We start from the raw sequence: 22,122 nt of genomic DNA, 5'->3' as shown, positions 1-22,122 counted from the left end.
TTGCGCCTCTGAATTAATAGCATTTTTCTTCCCAATTGTAAGTATGGAAATAATAAATTTCAGTTTTAAAATTCTGTTTTAACTTGCTACAGAAACTAGTCTAAAGGCAAATTTTTGTCACATGCTTACACAAAGAATGCATTACACATTTAAAAGTTTTAATAGCATGCAACCATTATTTCAGAGTTCAAGAGTGGCTCTTTCACATTTCTTGGTGGACCAAAACAGTTGCTTTCTGGGGGGGTTCCCTCTTATGTGGGAATTTATAGTAATGAGGTAGCAGACAGAGAAGTGAAAGAGACCACCTGATATGAAAATATTTAATAGGTCCTATATTCCAAGGAAATGGCTAGAGAGATCGCTATCCCCTCCTTGCTGTTCTGCAGCACCAACAATTATTTCCGTGGATATTACCTACGAATAGCACAAGCTATTAAGTGGAAGTGTCTACTTGATGACCTCTAAATAAATCGGTAACGGAAGTTTTTTTAAACCCCCTTGCCGTTGTACCTGTGACGGGAATAGAGGAAGTACTGAGGAAAACGACAGCTCCCAAACAGCCATAGGTATTTATAGGCTCCCAAAGTGTCACATAATGGTGACCATTGTGACATTGGCATAAAAATAGATAATATAATAATGGAATAATAATAGTTTTGGCTTGTTACATTTACCAACATTTTACATGGAGTCCAGTAACGGTTGTAGTATCAAATAAAATGTTGATTGATAGAGCATCCTTCTTTATTTGTATGCTCAATGCTTGCTGCATATAGATTAAATGCCCCCCACCCCCCTCTGAAGCAGACCTGCATTTGGAAAAGGGTGACCTGTCCTAGAGAGTCGTACTGTTGGCGGGTTATCTTGTATAAGACAGGTTTAAGGTGGTCAATGCTGATTTAATCCTATTTACCCCGAAAGTTGAAGAGAAATTCTTTTGGAGTATGACGAATGACAAGGAATGGGCCCGTATATGGGGAAAGCAATGGTTTGCAAGTGTCAGTGTGCACAAAGATATGTGTTGCAGTGTGTAGATCTCTCAGTATGTGCTGCTTTGATGGGGGCTTTTAAGTCTGACGGCAGGGGGTAAACTTCCCCACAACGTTACGTAGGCACTGGATATCCTTGGAGGTGGTTCTGGGCAAAAAACTGGCTGTCATGTGCCATTTCAGCTGCCGATACATCCATGGTGTCCCTGGGAGTGATCCTCAGATCAAAGAGGGTCCAGGGAAGTTATGAAAACCAACTGGAGTTGTTGCTGCCGGACATCAAACCTGCTTTGAGGGTACAATGGAAATGTTCCACCATTCTGCTGGCTGTGGGGTCGTGAGCTGTAGTCTGATGTAGAGTAGTTCCTAATGATGTCCGCAATCAAAAGTGATGTCCTTAGATATCCTGAATGTTGCTATTTATCTGGAAAGTAAGGTTATAGTACATGAGGCAGATATTGTACTGTGGTCAGTGTTTTCTGGAAAGGGCGTCAGCAATGCTATTTAGTTTACCAGGGGTGTATTGAAGAGTACAATTGTATTCAGAAATGGCAGAGACATGTCAGCAACAATGGGCTGATTAGGTGTCAAACTGTTGAGTGAGGGCGTGCACAAGCGGTAAGTGTTCCGTGCAAATGATGAAGGATGTGCCCTATAAGAAGTGGCAGAAGTGATGGACAGCCAAATACACTGCCATTAGTTCGCAGTTGAAGGTAGAGTAGCTGAATTCTGTCTTGGAAAGTTTTCTAATGACGAAGGACAATGGGCAGGGAGATCCATTGATCATCTGTTCGAGTAGCACCTTGATAGTAACGTCACTGGCATTGGTAGAGCATAGGAGGGGTGTAGTTGACATGTAAAAGTTAAGAGCCATAGCAATTGATAGGGCTTTCTTTACATTGAAGAAGGTACAGTAGCTTCCTGAAGGGTGCCCCACTTCAGGTTTTTTGGCTTACCTTTGAGTGAGTCGTGGAGGGGGTGAGAGTGGCGATGGCTGGCAACAACCAGTGATAGTAATTCACCATGCTTATAGCACCTTGCTTTTCCAACTAGGGCTGTAGCTTCACTAATAATAATAATAATAATAATAATAATAATAATAATAATAATAATAATAATAATAATAATAATAATAATAATAATAATATACAAGTGAGATAGAATCTTTTTTTTCACTGGGGGTCATTGCCTCGCTGATGACCTCATGTATATGCATATGAAGTTGCTGTTTCTTTGGAAGTTTTCTGCCTATGAAGCCTCCGGATGTTCTGTCTTTATTTTAAGCCATACTCGTTACCAAACAATTACTGAACCAAGAAAGTTTGCTTTTATAGACTGGCATAGAATGACCATAAACAGACCCAAGTGGAAGGATATATCTGAGGCCTTTGTTCTGCAGTAGACTAGTAACAGCTGGTGATATATATATATATATATATATATATATATATATATATATATATATATATATATATATATATATATATATATATCGTCTATACCCCTTCAATCATGAATTACCCAATATTATATCCATTTTCAATTGATATTGCAAAAATGTGTCAAATATGAAAATTGATTAATTCATTACGCACCTTTTAGTTGCTGAATTTAGGATTAAGAATTATTATAGCAGTGAAGTGTCTCGTTATACCTTTATTGTAAATATTGTAATATAGTGACTTATTGCAACTTTATCTTTCAGCCAATATTGCAATCATTCGGTCTTACGTGGCTGCATCTACGACCGTAGGTGAAAGAACAACAGCCGTTTCCTTCATCTCCGCATCACAAGCATTGGGTTTTATCATTGGTCCAGGTAAGAAAATACAATACTGAACAGTTGCTGTGGATTTATATATATCAAAATTGTGTTGGTAAATTATTTCATGAATATTTTTTACCATGAACCTTTCGCCAACAAAAAAAAAAAAAAAGAAAAAAAATCTCAAAAGTTATTATAAATTTTGAAGGTTTGTAGGACTTATTTTCAGATTCAGAAGCAAGAAAAGTTTTATTTACTTGTTTTGTGTTTAATGTAGACTTATTATAGTTATCTTTATTGCTGTCTCTGAGGAAATTAGCTAGCCTTTGTATGAAAGAGTAATTTTATTTTTGTGCTTACTTATGTTATACAGTGTGAATTGATATTAGATTTCATAGTGTAAGATAAAAAATCTCTTTTTTTTTATAATAAAAGATTCTTAATTTTGAAGCCCCTATTTATATGAAAAATTGAACTTCAGAGGATTGATTTTATTGTGCATTTGTGTTAGTAAGTTTTTTTTTTTTTTTTTGCCATTACTTTGCAACATCTTCGACTCTAATATATATATATATATATATATATATATATATATATATATATATATATATATATATATATATATATATATATATATATAAGTTATCCATGTTTATTTGCAGCATTTAAGAAATTATGAATATGATATACAGTACTATTCTATGTAAGGATTTTAGTTTCTTGGAATTTAAAGTTGACTGTCATTTATTTTGAAATGATGAGAATTGTGTAAAATTCTATTTTATTGAAAATATTGCATATGTTTGTTTTTTCAAGAGTAGAGTTTAATGTATAAATCTAAAACCTGTGAATATTTATGAGAGAAAAGTATTGCGTACTCTTCACCTGTGAGTTTTGAAAAGATGGTTGCTGACCCAAAAATACAATGCCTGAAGAATCATTGTCTTCAGTGTTAGCAATGGTCCTCAGTGGGTGATGGATCATTATGCCAGGCTGACACTTGCACGACTTTTTGTCACGAATTTGTCGTGGCAAGTCGTGACATTTTGTGGCCCGAACTGGAAAATAAACCCCCCCCCCCAAAAAAAAAAACTCAGAATCACAGCTCACCTGTCCACATTGGCACGAACTGGCACGACGAGTTCACGACGAGTTCATGCATAGTTTTAGCATAGTTTGCGCACTTCCCGCATCGTCCCGACGAGTTCACGTACAGTTCGCCCATAGTTCACGCCGCGTTCACGAAGTTTTGTCGTGACCAAAATTTTGAACATTTCAAAATTCTCGTCACGACATGCCACGATGTCACGACAGGTTCACGACGAGTTCACTCCAGTTCACGACGAGTTCACGCTAGTTCACGACTCGAGTCGTGACAATGCATGCCACAAATTCGTGCAAGTGTCAGGGTACCTTAAATAGCGAATTTTGCTTTCTGCGTTGGACGTGCTGTAACGGGTTCAACAGAGCCTGAACCTGTTGGCCTCCCCTATACACATCGTATCTGTGTCTTGCACATCAATACGCAGGCCCTAGGACGAGGAAAACAATATCTCATTGGTTTATCGTGTGGTTCTTGATTCCTTGTTCTAGCCATTGCAGGAAAGTTCTTGGGGACCTCACAGCATCTAACTCCAAAAATTACATTTAAGTAATATTCATGGGGCAAATGTGAGGTTATGTAAAGTCTTAAGTCATAGATATATCATATTTTTTCTCTAAAACTTTTTCCTCTTAGATAATTCTTATAGAATCGATTATGTTTATTTTAGGAATGCATTTAACTAAGAGAAATAATTCATGTTTAGTGAAAAGGGTATACTGTACAGTATAGTAGAGTACTTTATTTATTTTTCTTCAGATTTTAATTAACAACATTATTACAATTTTAGTCTTTTAATGGAATATGATAATACTCACACCAGCAATGTAACGATGCAGATATAAAAAAAAGCTCCAAATTAAACGTACAATGTTACTCATTTTGATTCTTAAAAATGCTAACATACAGCAGGTAAACCATCAGTTGCTTTTGACAGATTGATAAATCACGTAGTAATTCCTGTGTGAATGTTTTTGATGTTGTTTATAGTTTATATGTGACATGTCTGTTTTGACGTTGTTACCTTTTTTAGAACGATTTATTGTTAATTTGTTCTCCATTTATTTATTTCCTTATTTCCTTTCCTCACTGGGCTATTTTTCCCTGTTGGAGCCCCTGGGCTTGTAGCATCTTGCTTTTCCAACTAGGGTTGTAGCTTGGATAGTAATAATAATAATAATAATAATAATAATAATAATGAAGGGAAAGATTATCTCTCATATAGTATTATTCCTCCAAGGTCTAACCCAGTTTTCTTCCACTGTCTTGGGTTAGAGTTCTCTTGCTTGAGGGTACACTCGGGCACACTTCTATCTAGTTTCTCTTCCCCTTGTTTTGTTAAAGTTGTTATAGTTTTTATAGGAAATATTTATTTTAGTGTTGTTACTATACTTAACATATTTTATTTTTCTTTATTTCCTTTCCTCACTGGGCTATTTTCCCTGTTGGGGCCCCTGGGCTTATAGCATCCTGCTTTTCCAACTAGGGTTGTAGCTTAGCATTTAATAATAATAATAATGATAATAATAATAATAATAATAATAATAATAATAATAATAATAATAATAATAATAATAGTAGTAGTAGTAGCAATGGACTCATTAAGATCATTTGGTGTCTATCCCAATGGGTAATGAATATTTGAAACCACGAAATATGTTATTACTCTGAACTGCCTTCACTTTTCGAGGAACGTGGCCTACCTCTTAACCCTTTTACCCCCAAAGGACGTACTGGTACGTTTCACAAAACTCATCCCTTTGCCCCCCATGGACATACCGGTACGTTCTTGCAAAAAACTGCTATTTAAATTTTTTTTTGCAGATTTTTGATAATTTTTATAGAAACTTAAGGCATTTTCCAAGAGAATGAGACCAACCTTACCTCTCTATGGCGAAAATTAAGGCTGTTAGAGTAATTTGAAAAAATATACTGCAAAATGTGCTTGAAAAAAATAACCCCTGGGGGTTAAGGGTTGGAAATTTCCGAATAGCTATTGTTCAAAACTTTATTCTTTCGTATTTTTTAAACTAGGACACTAAATAGTGTGAATTGAGTAAGTTAAGTGAATGCTTTGCATGTTCTCATGATTAGTAAATAGGGATTAACATCATTCATTGTTAACCTTTCTAATTTTTGATGAAGGTACACTACAATGTCGAGGTAATTTCAGTTCAGCCTAGTTTACTCATGAAAGATAAGCTTTTGATATAGTCTGTGATTGTCTTAAGCTTTTGATATAGTCTGTGATTGTCTTAAGCTTTTGATATAGTCTGTGATTGTCTTAAGCTTTTGATATAGTCTGTGATTGTCTTAAGCTTTTGATATAGTCTGTGATTGTCTTAAGCTTTTAATATAGTCTATGATTGTCTTAGGCTTTTGATATAGTCTGTGATTGTCTTAAGCTTTTGATATAGTCTGTGATTGTCTTAAGCTTTTGATATAGTCTGTGATTGTCTTAAGCTTTTGATATAGTCTGTGATTGTCTTAAGCTTTTGATATAGTCTGTGATTGTCTTTATTTCTTCATATGTAAAATTCTCATTACTGTAAGTCAGTATTTTTTTTATAGCTCTGCAGAATATGTTATTTGTTTTGACGTGAAATCTAAGGTCTTGCAGGTACTTGTAGAAACTTCTTTAATCATACAAACGGTAGTCTGAAATTGATTATTCAAAATGTTTTGATTAATATAATATCTATCTCGGAGAATATTTCGTGGTAAGATGCAGAGGGTGGGCTGTGGCACCCTAGCAGTACCAGCTGAACTCGGTTGAGTCCCTTGTTAGGCTGGGAGGAACGTAGAGAGTAGAGGTCCCCTTTTTTGTTTTGTTTCATTTGTTGATGTCGGCTACCCCCCAAAATTGGGGGAAGTGCCTTGGTATATGTATGTATGTAAGATGCAGAACTCTCATACCTTGGGAAAAAAAGATGGTTTGAAATAACTGTTCTGCTATTTTTTTTTTTTTAATTTTCTTTTACATTTATGATGCCATTTTTGTACACACATGCAGCACTTCAGACGGGGCTTGTGGCCTTGTTCTCACGATCTGATATCGCAGATATTCAGATGGAGAACTCCACAGAATCTATGCAAAATTCATCAGGTATTTGTTATTCTTAAAGTATTTTAATTATAAATTAGTTATTTTACCATTCCTTTTTGCATGGACTACTTCAGTAACGATAATAATAATACGTGTACAGTGGTTGTAATTATGATGACAGTAATCATGGTACTTTTTATTGTTTTATTATTACTTTAACCCTTTTACCCCCCAAAAGACGTACTGGTACGTTTCACAAAAGCCATCCCTTTACCCCCATGGACGTACCGGTACGTCCTTGCAAATAAATGCTATACAAATTTTTTTTTCATATTTTTGATAATTTTTTGAGAAAATTCAGGCATTTTCCAAGAGAATGAAACCAACCCGACCTCTCTGTGACAAAAATTAAGGCTGTTAGAGCAATTAAAAAAAATATATACTGCAAAATGTGCTGGGAAAAAAATAATCCCCTGGGCGTTAAGGGTTGGAAATTTCCAAATAGCCTTGGGGTAAAAGGGTTAATAGTTGTGGTGATCGTATGATGTTTATTGTTTAATACATTGTAAAAAAAAAAAAAAAAAAAAAAAAAATAAAAACACACATTAACAACTAGTCCTCAATATGTGACAAGAGGACTGCTCATTTCCCTTGTAAATGGTATGCTTTATAATTAACAATTTGTGGTTTCTTGACTTTTTGATGAACACTTGTATAACGTTTATGCATGGAATACCATGTTCCTGTATGTGAGCATTGCTTCTTTTTATTTAGATGATTTCACGTTGAGCATTTACATTTTTCGCAAACCATTGTTTTTGTGTGATGCAGTTTGCTTACGCTAAAAAAAAAAAAAATAATAACTATGGTAGTTTTTTCGCAAACCATTTTTTTTGTGTGATGCAGTTTGCTTAGCTAGAAGATGCAAAAAAAAAAAAAAAAAAAAAAAAAAAAAACCTATGGTAGTTTTTGATCTATCAAAGAGGTCTAGCTGTTCTGGATTTTTTTTTTCACAAGGTTAGGTAATATTGAAGGAAGAACATGAAATCAATTTTAATAAAAATTTATCCTTTTTATGCTGTTGATGTTCATATTGCTGTGTTCTCAGAGCTGACTTATTTACATAAGCCACACCATGGTTCTTGCCATTAGACTTATCATCAGATGTCTCATTGGTAGATGAGAGTCATAAGCCTCTTGAAGGGAAGAAAATGAGAAACATTTAACTTTTGTTTTCTTATCGTTGATATAAGACAGCTTGGAGACCTAAGCAATATGAACATCAAGGAAGATGTATAGAAATATTACTTCTATACATCAAGGAAGATGTATAGAAATATTACTTCTATACATCAAGGAAGATGTATGGAAATATTACTTCTATACATCAAGGAAGATGTATGGAAATATTACTTCTATACATCAAGGAAGATGTATGGAAATATTACTTCTATACATCAAGGAAGATGTATGGAAATATTACTTCTATACATCAAGGAAGATGTATGGAAATATTACTTCTATACATCAAGGAAGATGTATAGAAATATTACTTCTATACATCAAGGAAGATGTATGGAAATATTACTTCTATACATCAAGGAAGATGTATAGAAATATTACTTCTATACATCAAGGAAGATGTATAGAAATATTACTTCTTCTATTGGGTAAAGTAGTAAATATAAGATTATTTACAATATCTTTTTTTTTAACCTAGAAATTTGTTCTGTGAAGTGTTGTAACAGATATTGTACTGTATATACTCCTAATCAAGGCATGCCCCATTTTTTAATTAAAGTTTTTACCTTTTTACTCTTCTCTATCAGCAAAATATATACTGTATTTTTTTTTCATTGTTTGTGATAATTAATCGTTACTAATTTGTTTTGTTCACTTTAGATAGCAAAGGAATGACATGGGTGGTTCTTACAGTGTATATTTCTAATGAGGAATGTTGTTGATTTTCTATTTATTCAAAATCATTTGTTTCTTATTCTAATATTTTCTTCCCATGTATGTTTGGTTTGTTGGTATCGATTTGATGCAGTTTATTTATGACTGGGGTAGAAGTATCTTGCATCCAACAAAGTGTTCATACCAGTTCTCATAAAGGATGTACTGGTACGTTTCACAAAACTCATCCCTTTACCCCCATGGACGTACCGGTACGTCCTTGCAAAAAAATGCTATAAATTTTTTTTTCCATATTTTTGATAATTTTTTGAAAAAATTCAGGCATTTTCCAAGAGAATGAGACCAACCTGACCTCTCTATGGCAAAAATTAAGGCTGTTAGAGCAATTTAAAAAAATATACTGCAAAATGTGCTGGGGGAAAAAATAACCCCTTGGGTGTTAAGGGTTGGAAATTTCCAAAGAGCCTGGGGGTAAAAGGGTTATATGTAATTATATTACATACATAAGAAAATGAGATAGATATTAGAGAACATAATCAAATAACTGGCGTATCAAAAGCTTTAGATATAATATCAAGATACGAGTGTTTAGTAATAAAAAAACTCATCAAATAAAAAGATGAAGATAACTAATGAAGAAATGGACGTTTTGTCAGAAGATAAGAAAAGATAGATTAAGGAAATAAGATTTAAAAATGAAATTAAATCAGAACCAGTCAGGAACTGAGACAAAGAACAATATTCAAAGCAAGGTAGAATAAAAACAGTAAAAAATTTTCCCAGTGTGGATTGAATACAAAAAAGCTTTAAAGAGTTTCTTAATTTGCCATTGTTTTGTGAAATTAAAGAAGAAAGAGACAGGGTGTGTTTCTCAAAAGGTAATTGAAAATAAGAAATCATACCTAGAATTTTAAATGAGTTGTATACAGGAAAATAGACATTAACAATGGTAAGATCTGTATGTTGAAGAGCCACTGTCCTTGACCTACTCACAATCATACTTTGAGTTTGGTTGTGGTTCAACTTCATCTACCATACCGGGTTCAGCAACCACAGGTCTACAATCAGGACATTGAATTGATACAAAGGGACTAGTAGTTCAGCAACCACAGGTCTACAACCAGGACATTGAATTGATACAAAGAGACTACAAAGAGACTAGTAGTTCAGCAACCACAGGTCTACAATCAGGACATTGAATGGATACAAAGAGACTAGTAGTTCAGCAACCACAGGTCTACAAGCAGGACATTGAATTGATACAAAGAGACTAGTAGTTCAGCAACCACAGGTCTACAGTCAGGACATTGAAATGATACAAAGAGACTAGTAGTTCAGCAACCACAGGTCTACAGTCAGGACATTGAAATGATACAAAGAGACTAGTAGTTCAGCAACCACAGGTCTACAGTCAGGACATTGAAATGATACAAAGAGACTAGTAGTTCAGCAACCACAGGTCTGCAATCAGGACATTGAATTGATACAAAGAGACTAGTAGTTCAGCAACCACAGGTCTACAAGCAGGACATTGAATGGATACAAAGAGACTAGTAGTTCAGCAACCACAGGTCTACAATCAGGACATTGAATGGATACAAAGAGACTAGTAGTTCTGCAACCACAGGTCTACAACCAGGACATTGAATTGATACAAAGAGACTAGTAGTTCAGCAACCACATGTCTACAATCAGGACATTGAATTGATACAAAGGGACTAGTAGTTCAGCAACCACAGGTCTACAATCAGGACATTGAATTGATACAAAGAGACTAGTAGTTCAGCAACCACAGGTCTACAATCAGGACATTGAATTGATACAAAGAGACTAGTAGTTCAGCAACCACAGGTCTACAATCAGGACATTGAATTGATACAAAGAGACTACTAGTTCAGCAACCACAGGTCTACAATCAGGACATTGAATTGATACAAAGAGACTACTAGTTCAGCAACCACAGGTCTACAACCAGGACATTGAATTGATACAAAGGGACTAGTAGTTCAGCAACCACGGATCTACAATCAGGACATTGAATTGATACAAAGAGACTAGTAGTTCAGCAACCACAGGTCTACAATCAGGACATTGAATTGATACAAAGAGACTAGTAGTTCAGCAACCACAGGTCTACAATCAGGACATTGAATTGATACAAAGAGATTAGTAGTTCAGCAACCACAGGTCTACAATCAGGACATTGAATTGATACAAAGGGACTAGTAGTTCAGCAACCACAGGTCTACAATCAGGACATTGAATTGATACAAAGAGACTAGTAGTTCAGCAACCACAGGTCTACAATCAGGACATTGAATTGATACAAAGAGACTAGTAGTTCAGCAACCACAGGTCTACAATCAGGACATTGAATTGATACAAAGAGACTAGTAGTTCAGCAACCACAGGTCTACAACCAGGACATTGAATTGATACAAAGAGTTCAGCAACCACAGGTCTACAATCAGGACATTGGATTGATACAAAGAGACTGGTACCATCTGCTTAGGCAGCAAGCTTGTTTTCAAGGATAAATCAGAAATGCATATATAATTAGAATATTAATGGATGAAGAACACTACCTTGGGGAAAACCAGATTTTATATTCTTATTACTTAGAAATTTAGTATTAATGGTAGGTAAAGATCCACCTACTCCTATCTGTTCAAGTTTTAGAACAAGATGTAATACTAATGAAATAGTCAATATTTGGGATTAAAAAACCCCTGCTTTAGCGGATATAAAGCATGAAAAAGAGTAGGAACAGTTCTTTTCCATTAAAGACAATCAGTAGAACTTCAAAAGTTCAAAGTTGAGCAAATGCTTTTTGGTTGACCAGGCCGACATGAGTCTTTTTATAGTTTATTTATGACATATTTGTTTTTGTTGTTGTTAATAGTTTATATATGACATGTCTGTTTTGACGTTGTTACTTATTTTAGAATGATTTATTGTTAAATTATTCTCTTCATTTATTTATTTCCTTATTTCCTTTCCTCACTGGGCTAATTTTCCCTGTTGGAGCCCCTGGGCTTATAGCATCTTGCTTTTCCAACTAGGGTTGTAGCTTGGATAGTAATAATAATAATAATAATTAAATACACGGAGAAAGTTGTTTCAATGTATGATTGGGTTAAAGTCGTTCTGATATCATTGATATAAGACATAATGTTTATCAGTTCTAGGATTGAATGTTTTGTTGATGAGCAACAAGGAGGCAGATTCTTGAACCAATGCCTTCCAAGGGAATTTTGTATCACGCTTACTTTATCCAGAATTGTAGGTTTTTGAAAGGCAAATATAATATACTGCATGAACATATATCACAAGCACACGTGATTTCAATCAATGTAAATATCACCCACGAACGGCATTTAATACCGAATTCTATCTTGAGAATATATATCCACTTGGAATTCATTTTATGGTAACAGCTTCTGGCCGGGTGGAGATTTGAACCCCCACCTGTGGGCCGGAAACCATGCCAGCAACGGCTCTACCGACTGAGCTATCAAGAGAGCTCAGTCGGTAGAGCCGTTGCTGGCATGGTTTCCGGCCCACAGGTGGGGGTTCGAATCTCCACCCGGCCAGAAGCTGTTACCATAAAATGAATTCCAAGTGGATATATATTCTCAAGATAGAATTCGGTATTAAATGCCGTTCGTGGGTGATATTTACATAATATACTGCATGTTCATTGTACAAATAAACCATAAAACTTTAATTCCTTGTATGGTGTTTGTGTGTGTCATTACTTGTATATATAGTTACATTTATGACAACATTACTAATGATTATGATGATAATACGGTACCGTATTGATAACACTAATATAGTTATTAAATCATAACAATAATGTAGTTATTAAATCAACTTTGACAATCTTCAAACCTACTCTTATTTGCTAAGTATATTAAGGATTGTTATTTTGTCTCATATCTTTATGTTATATATAGCCTAGCACCAAAAACTTCAAAATAGGTTTTTAATTATTTACTGTTTCTAAGCCTCTAGTGTTATTAATGGTTAGGAGTCACAAAACTTACTTGATGACAGGTTTCATCGATGACGTAATAAGAATTACAGCTTATTTCAAAGTATATGAAATACAGAATGTTTTAATCACTATAAATATATTTCTAATTATTCTAAAGTAGTGCATACACACTTATATCCCTGTCCCTGATATATCATACTCTTGTAAAATTTATATGAAATCCCAAGCAGACTGGAATAGGATTTTCCATGATCTTTTGTGCTTGAATTAGTCACAATTATATAGTAGTGTAGATCCTGTTGTCCCTTTGAATGAGAATCTAGTCAACATTATTGATAGGCGTATCCCTTCTCGTGTGCTAAGGTACCGAGTGAAGGACAGTACCATTTTTTAGTTTCTCATTTTCACATTATTATTTCAGCCTTTCAGTCAGCAATAGCAGCCGGATTTGACACAGGTGACTTTGAAGTTACAAATGTGACAATGAGTAAAAATTCCACCTATTCCGAAACTCTTCAGAATGAATTTAAGGAAGAATCCTTAGTGTGGAATATGTACAGTGCAGCGGGCTGGTTTGCAGCTCTCTTAGGATTCGTGAATATTTTCCTGTACCTGCCATGTATCTATCAGGTTGGTAGCTTACGTGTTTTACTGTTGGTATTGTTTTTTTTTAAGTTGCACACCATTCTACCTGTTACCCTGTTTCCTTTCCTCACTGGGCTATTTGCCGATGGATTCCTTGGGCTTACAGCTACACTGTTTAAAAAAAACCGTATTTTTAATCGGAAATTTTCCGTAGAAATATACGGTTCTCAGCCGTATTCTAGTAAAATACAGGCAACCATAATTTTACCCTACTTTGTTGTTATATTTTACGGGTTGGTGACCGTAATATCACTCATTTATGTCAATATATCCGTATTTAAATCGGTAAATGCCTGGCAAGATTTTTTTTTTTTTTTTTTTTTTTTTTTTTTTTTTTTTTTTTTAAACAGCAAATTTTTAACAATGTAGTAAAACAAACTTATCCTTTTAGACAACCCATCTGTTTTCGTAAAAATGCATTAATAAACCCAAATTAAGCATCTATGCTGAAATGAAAGGGATAGGAAATTTTGAACCTAATCTTAAAGATAATGGATCTTCTTCATGAAAGATGAAGCACAAGAGTAGTAGACATTGGGATGCTGTACCAACCGTGTGTCACACGATCGTACATAGTTCATTTTGTGCTTGTATCTTCGCTCTCCCCTCGCACCAAAAAAGAACCTGAAATAACATGTCTGTTTTCTCATCAGTAACATTGTCGATTTTTGAACAAGAAAATTCTTGTTGCTTTGAGATTTTGTATATAAAGGAGAGTGTTCTATAATAAACACTCAGTTGCTTTCAACCTGCCTTTGAGTCACAACCTTCTCTCGTGCCCTTTGGATACGCCGTTTACCCGGAGCGAGTCGATCCGGGGTCACCAATGTGACGAGCCGAGTGAAGGTTGTTTAAATCAATAGCACTTTTACAGCAGACATAGTCCGAACCTGTGATTAGTTCTTGGATCCTCTCTGCACAGATGATATTGGTAAGATCAGCCAAACTCTTCTTTGATGGAACGTACTTGATGCTGATTTTTCTTAGGCTGGGTTGCTCCATTACATAAATGTGTACTTTAATCTCTCAGTGCAATGAGGGCCATTTTCCAAGGCTGTGGAACCCTGGTTGTCAACTTTAATTTATTTTGGTTTCCCAAAATAATCCAAGTTCCCAAAGTAGTTTTCTAAAATAAACTACTCTTGTAGCTTCACAAAGTGCAATATAATCTGCTTTATTTCTTGAGTGTGTAGTTATTTTATGCTTCCTGTTCTTCTATCGTGATCATTTGCATCCACCCATGCTGTTAGGCATTCTTGAGTTTTCTTATAGCAAATGGTAAAATCCTGAGTATTATTGAGATATCTTAGATATCTTAGGAGATATTTTGCATTCTTCAAGTCTTGTGTGTGAGGCTCATGATTCTTGCGAAACAATGCACCTATGGCATGAACAAGTGCCCAGGTACTATCTCCAGTATTCTCATTGGTTCTCAGTAATGATGTTTTATCTGTTACCAGAATAATTTTAGCAAAAAAGGAAAGCGAGTAACTGAGAGAAGCACAAAGGGTGGAGGAGCCAGTGATGGAGATACGGAGTACAGAAGTGAAGCGGGCATTGAGTAAAATGCAAAATGGATAAAGCACCAGGTTCATCAGAGATTCAAATTGAAATGGTCATGAAATTAGCTACTTAGGGGGAAGAATGGATGATGGATTTATTTAGAATAATATGAGAAGAGGAGATTATGCCTAAATACTGGGAGGAGAGTCTAATAGTATCTGTATTCAAGCAGAAATGTGGTAACTACAGGGGACTTAAACTAGCATAACATAGAAAGTTATTGAGAGGATACTACATGAGAGATTGAGAGAGATTGCAAAGATTGGGAAACAGCAGTATAGATTCATTAGTGGAAGAGGGACTGTGAATGCTATCTTTATAGTGTGGGACCTACAGGAAAAGAGGCTAGAGGGGAACAAAAAGCTCTTCAGTTCTTTTGTAAATCTAGAGAAGGGTTGTGATAGAATACCAAGAGAAGTGATGTCTTGGTGCTTGAGGAAAAAGAATGTCCCTGAGAAGTTGGTTAGAATGGTTGAGATGGTGTACAAAAGAACACGGACAAAAGTGAATACAGCTGTTGGGGGAATAGAAATCTTTGAAGTTAGTGTTTAACTACACCAGGGGTCAGCAATAAGCCCATTTTTATTTTTGGTAGTCTTAGCTGTGTTAAATCTGGAGAGATCAGAAATGAAGAGTTGTGGGAGTTGCTAGTTGCACATGATTTGATGATTACCATTGAACATGAGGAAGACTTACAGAGAAGAGTTGTAAAGTGGCGAGAGACTTTGGAGACGGGTAGCTTGAAGGTTAATGTGGATAAGACTGAAGGAATGGGGAGCAGTAAGAACGGTAGGGAAAGGATAACCTTACACGAATGTAGAGACTAGGTTCTAATTCATGTGGAACAATTAAGATACTTGTGATCTACTTTCAGGCAGGAGGAAGAATGTGAGGTTGAAGTTGAGAATTGAATAAAAGCAGGGTGGGGGGAAGTGGAGGGAGGCGGCAGGAGTAGTATGTGATAAGAATATACCAATAAAGCTAAACGTCAAGATCTATAACACAGTGATAAGACCAGTGTTAATGTATGGATCAGAAACATGAGCTCGAAGACGAAGAGAAGAAGAAAAGCTTGAGAGAACAAAAATTATAATGCTGAAGTAAATTATGGAAATATCACTGCTTGAAAGAATGGAAAATGAGGATGGATGATGGGGAGGGAGAGCTGATGCCTTGGGGGGATCCTCTTAGCGGGGGGAAGATTGAGAGGGAGGCAGAGAATTTGATGGCGAGATAAGGTTAAGGATGATATTGAGAGAAAAGGTTTAGTGGAAGAGGATACCTTTGATTGAAGGCATTTGTGACGGCCGAGAGAAAGGTTATGACTCAAAGGCAGGATGCAATCAACTGAGTAACTTTATTAAAGAACACTCTCCTTTATATACAAAACCTCAAGGCAACAGGAATTTTCATGTTCGAGAAACAGACAATGTTAGAGAGGAAACAGGCAGACATGTTTATTTTGGTTCTTTTTAGTGCGAGGGAAGAGCGCAGATACAAGCATAATATATACAAAATAATTTAGGTACGATCGTGTGACACACGGTTGGTAGGCCTACACATTGGAGAGGGGGCATCAGGCAACCGAGCCCTTAAAGCAGGGATAGCTATGGGAAAGAAGAGGTTAATTTCAGCATTAGAGGTACTGTGATGTGTTTAAAAGAGCAAGAGCCTGTGAAGTCCCCTTATACACAATGGTCCCAGGATATCCAGATTGACACACTAGCGCTAAAACGAGGTAGACAATATTTCGATTTTTGGCATTTTATGTCTTATCGGATTCCCTGTTCTAGTCTTTTTTGCAGAAAAGTCATTGGAGACCACACAGCCCATTAATTCCAGAAATTGAGTCCAAATGCCTTTTCCTGAACGAGGAGAGATAATTTTAGTAATAAAACGTTAGATATGTTAAATTGTCCAGCTTGAAAACACCAATAGGAATGGTTGAAAAGCAAAAGGCAAAAAGCAATGTGGCAAAGGGTAAGAACGCGCTGCAATCTATCTATAGTGCTGCATAATTTCTCAATTAGGGTGAACTGAGTAGGTTAGTATTTTCAATTATCTGCTTCAAGAAAGAGATCATATGGAAATGCCATATCCTCCTTTTGCTCGTTTCATGTTTTGCTTTAAAATCTTGGAAATTCTTCTTCGCTACTAGGAGATAAATAGGGTCTTGTCTCAAGGTTGATCACCAAACACAACTCATGTATTGTAGAAATACTTTGCACAGTACTTGGAAGACTGTTTTTTTATTTTTTTCTTTTATTTTGCATCATCCCGTTATACCCTAGCTGCATTACTTTCTATATGTCACTTTTCATCCATTCCATACCTCTTCCTACTAGGTTGTCAAACTTCTTGAGTTCTCCCCAGCTCCAAATTCTATATACTGCTTCAAAATAAATCTATGGAAATTACGATGAACCTAGACTTTGTACTTGGTAGTCTGATTAGAATTTAGTAATTTAGTCTTAATCAATTACTGATGATAACAATCTATAATGTCCAACATTTAAGTTGTGAATGTTGTAAAACATTTCTGTCAGTTATTTCCTGCTTATCATCTATATTTTGTCATGTATATTTAGGGTCTTCAAAAAGAATTTACTATCAAGTTTTTATAAAGTATTAAATATTTGATACAGGTGATCAATTAAATTCTTTTCGGTTTTCCCTTCAAGTTGGTTAATAGTTATGTGCTCTACAAATTTTATTTCTCAAGGTTGTCTACGGTGTACTGATTAAACTCACAAAATATGTGTTGAAAATCAACGATAAATCTGGATCGCACGAGAGATTTCTTTATAAATTGAATATACTGTAAAGTGGTTTGTGTCCAACATATTATATGAGTGGAATGGTCTTCCTAATCGGGTAGTTGAATCAGTAGAACTTCAAAAGTTCAAAGTTGGAGCAAATGCTTTTTTGTTGATCAGGCGGACATGAGTCTTTTTATAGTTTATATATGACATATTTGTTTTTGACGTTGTTAATAGTTTATATATGACATATCTGTTTTGACGTTGTTACTTTTTTTTAGAATGATTTTTTGTTAATTTGTTCTCTTCATTTATTTATTTCCTTTCCTCACTGGGCTATTTTTCCCTATTGGAGCCCCTGGGCTTATAGCACTTTGCTTTTCCAACTAGGGTTGTAGCTTGGACAGTAATAATAATAATAATAATAATAATAATAATAATAACACTCAGCAATTTTTCTTATATATCGTTTTCTGTTTCAGGAGTACCCAATTGCAGCTAAAGAAGCCCAGTTCCAAAGGAATGAGAATAATGGAAGAGCACTGGCGCTTCCAAAGCCAGATTATCCGATTCTGGTTGTTGTTTTGGTCATTGTTTTCATCATCCTTACTATGTATGTCCTTCTGGAGACAATAATGGTCCCTATGACCATGGATATGTATGCTTGGTCTGATAAGCTGGCTATAACAATCATTGGTATCGGTCTCAGTATTGGTGGAGTTATAACTGTTGTGATGTTCAGCATAGTTGGCGTTGTGTCTAAGAAACTCGATGAGCGTATGGTAGTGATCCTCATGGGTCTGGTGCCTATGACGCTTTCTGCCTTTTGCTTCTTTCCGATGGGCAGTACATACCCTAAAATGCAAAATTGCACTGTGCACGCTAGGTCTCCTGTGGCATTCCCAGAAGACTATTCTGATGTAACTACCTTGGTTCCTGATCTCATCCTGGAGACAAAAGGCTTGATTGATAATGAGACAGTCAGGTCTGGAGATTTTACTCTGGATATCATGGGGAATGTTAGCGATGTCATCAATCCCATAGAGTCATCTGCGGAGAATTTTACAAACACATTTTCACGTAGACGCAGACACGTCACAGTCAGGGGCTCTTGTCATGACTTGGGTTGTCCCCAAGAACAGACGTGGTGTACGCATACACCTATCATAGAGCGATCCCAGTTAGGAATAGCGAGTGTTATAGCTGTGATGGGTTACCCAATAGCTTTTACAATATTAAGTTCATTGTTTTCAAAACTATTAGGTCCTAAACCTCAGGGAGTTTGGATGGGAATTCTGACGAGCACAGGGAGTTTTTCACGTGTGGTGGGGCCCATTGGTGTGTCTTATGTGTATACAATGCTTGGCACAAGGTGGACATTTGGAATATTATTCTTTATGCTAGCAAGCACAGTGGTTTTAGCTTCAATATTTTACAAAAGATTTATACCTATGAAAGTTGTAGAGGTTTCAGATTCCAACTCTTAGTTAATCAAGAAATATATTGTAATTTTTTTTAGAGTGGTGTTAAAGCCCATATAAAAATTTATTTTTCTTGCATTAGAGGTAGAGATGTTATCTAGAAAACATAGCATCAGTTAAATTTAGATCTTTTCATTTTACTGTATATAGATTTGATTTCTATAAGGTTCTGTTGCTGTTCTTGTTTTGGGAAAAAAAGTGTCTCGCATATGAAGAATTCTTAAAATATTTACAGTGTAGCTTTTATTTGAAAAATCTGATGAAATCGTAAACACTGCACTATTTTAATTAATATACAAAAATGTCAGAATTGACTTTCAAATAGTGAAAATTAAAGGATATAATATATGAGGGGAATATCGTGTATTGTACTTCTTACAGACCTTAAGGTGAGATTGTGTTACGTTTGAGTGATAGGATTTTAAAATCAGGTTATGTTTTGTTGTTTTCCCTCACATATCCAAATCCAAAAAAGTGGCAATCAGTATGATAACTACAAAGTAAGGCTTGAAATGAATAGGAGTTTAATGATAAAATCTACAATATTACTTATCTTTTAGTTATGTATTTCCCACCCTCCATAATTTGTTTTTGGTGATTAGAGAGTTATTTTTAGGGTTTGTACATGTTTACAATGACGCTGATTATATGAAGAAGCTTTTTAGTAATAGGCTTCTGGAGTGTTCTCCCCATGGCACCACAAGTTGAGGCTATAGCGTATCACAGGGAGGGGAGAAATAGGGTTAAGAATAAAGTAATAAATGTTTGGCATGCTATTGGAGTTCGGAAAGGCGGTGGCTTTGAAGATCAAAGCATGGTGACTATAAGCTAAGTATTGATATAATAAATCTGATTATTAATATTCTGATTTTTCCTTTATGATGAGCGACCATAAAGGAAATTTTATAACACCAGAAATTTAAAAGCTATACTTAAAGTAAAATAAAATAGGAGAGTTAAAACTTTGCTCTAAATTTCTTCTTTGGAGTTTGGTCCGAATGTCTTTGTTTCGTTGGTCTTTCCAAACCATTGTTTCATATTAAGGGCATGTATGCTTCTCTTTTATGTAATAACACTTTCCCAGCTCTCTCTTGAAAGTTTTTCCCTAGATAGCACTTTACTTTCCTAGTCCCAAATGAAAGACTTCTCCTTAACACTTTTCTAGTTCCCTCATGAACACCATTGCTATAATAGCATTTCCCTAGTCCCTTGTGAGACCCTTTCCCCAAATAGTGCTCTCCTAGTTCCCTCAAGAAAGCCTTTTCCCTGACAGCACTTTCCTAGTCACTCTTGAGAGTCCTTTCCCTAATAGCAATTTTCTAGTCGCTCCTGAGAGCTGTTTCTCTAATAGTATTTTCCTAGTCACTCCTGAAAGCCCTTTCCCTTACAGCACTTTCCTATTTACTCCTGAGAGCCCTTTCCCTAGTAGCACTTTCTTATTTACTCTTGAGAGCCTTTTCCCTAGTAGCATTTTCCTGTTTACTCCTGAGAGCCCTTTCCCTAGTAGCATTTCCCTAGTCACTCTTGAGAGCCCTTTCCCTTATAGCACTTTCCTATTTACTCCTGAGAGCCCTTTCCCTTACAGCCCTTTCCTATTTACTCCTGAGAGCCCTTTCCCTGGTGGCACTTTCCTATTTACTCCTGAGAGCCCTTTCCCTAGTAGCATTTTCCTATTTACTCCTGAGAGCCCTTTCCCTTACAGCACTTTCCTATTTACTCCTGAGAGCCCTTTCCCTAATAGCACTCTCCTGTTTATTCCTGAGAGCCCTTTCCCTTACAGCACTTTTCTATTTACTCCTGAGAGCCCTTTCCCTAATAGCACTCTCCTGTTTATTCCTGAGAGCCCTTTCCCTTACAGCACTTTCCTATTTACTCCTGAGAGCCCTTTCCCTTACAGCACTTTCCTATTTACTCCTGAGAGCCCTTTCCCTAATAGCACTCTCCTGTTTATTCCTGAGAGCCCTTTCCCTTACAGCACTTTCCTATTTACTCCTGAGAGCCCTTTCCCTAATAGCACTCTCCTGTTTATTCCTGAGAGCCCTTTCCCTTACAGCACTTTTCTATTTACTCCTGAGAACCATTTCCCTAGTAGCACTTTCCTATTTACTCCTGAGAGCCCTTTCCCTAGTAGCATTTTCCTATTTACTCCCGAAATCCCTTACCCTTACAGCACTTTCCTATTTACTCCTGAGAGCCCTTTCCCTAGTAGCATTTTCATATTTACTCCTGAGAGCTCTTTCCCTAGTAGCTTTTTCCTATTTACTCCCGAGATCCCTTACCCTAGTAGCATTTTCCTATTTACTCCCGAGAGCCCTTTCCCTAGTAGCACTTTCCTATTTATTCCTGAGAGCCCTTCCCCTGGTAGCACTTTCCTCGTTCCCTCATGAGAACCTTCTTCAATGGAAATTATTATCAAACATCGATCATAGCTGCATAGTCTTTTAAGTCTCCCACATACTGTATGATCATAGTCTTTTAAGTCTCCCACATACTGTGTGATCATAGTCTTTTAAGTCTCCCACATACTGTATGATCATAGTCTTTTAAGTCTCCCACATACTGTATGATGCATGAAGTTTATCGATACAAACTTTGTACGCAGGAAAACCTGCAAATGCCTTAACTGCTTATGATGAAGTGAGACTAAATTATTGAACTTATGTCTTAACAGGTATTCTCTTTAAAGTGGTTACATTATGTGTTGTATTATGGCTGTGGAATGGAAAAGCCACGGTGAAAGAATGTGATATTCTGTTATGGACTCATATTTTATCATCACTTGATTTGGTACTTTGCATTTTTTATAATATTTTACATGCTGATGTTTTGTCCTCGAAGTGCATTCATGATACCAT

General features: G+C 35.9%; 1 protein-coding gene across 2 annotated transcripts in view; it reads left to right on the top strand.

Annotated features, from left to right (window-relative positions):
* LOC137642472 (major facilitator superfamily domain-containing protein 8-like) overlaps positions 1-20,723 on the top strand; it is a 66,593-nt gene extending 45,870 nt beyond the window's left edge. The window contains exons 7-10 of one of the 2 annotated variants that reach the window (XM_068375066.1): positions 2,695-2,808; positions 6,870-6,962; positions 13,241-13,449; positions 18,269-20,723. In XM_068375066.1, coding sequence (XP_068231167.1) covers positions 2,695-2,808; positions 6,870-6,962; positions 13,241-13,449; positions 18,269-19,273 — 1,421 coding nt within the window. In that variant the 3' untranslated portion in view covers positions 19,274-20,723. The remainder of the gene's footprint in view (positions 1-2,694; positions 2,809-6,869; positions 6,963-13,240; positions 13,450-18,268) is intronic. The other variant, XM_068375058.1, reaches the window with a different exon arrangement.
* The last annotated feature ends 1,399 nt before the right edge of the window (positions 20,724-22,122 follow it).

Source organism: Palaemon carinicauda, chromosome 1 (genome assembly GCF_036898095.1).
Source record: "Palaemon carinicauda isolate YSFRI2023 chromosome 1, ASM3689809v2, whole genome shotgun sequence".
Classification (NCBI taxonomy): domain Eukaryota; kingdom Metazoa; phylum Arthropoda; class Malacostraca; order Decapoda; family Palaemonidae; genus Palaemon; species Palaemon carinicauda.
The sequence above is the reverse complement of the archived record's forward strand: the minus strand, read 5'-3'. Positions and strand labels throughout refer to the sequence as shown.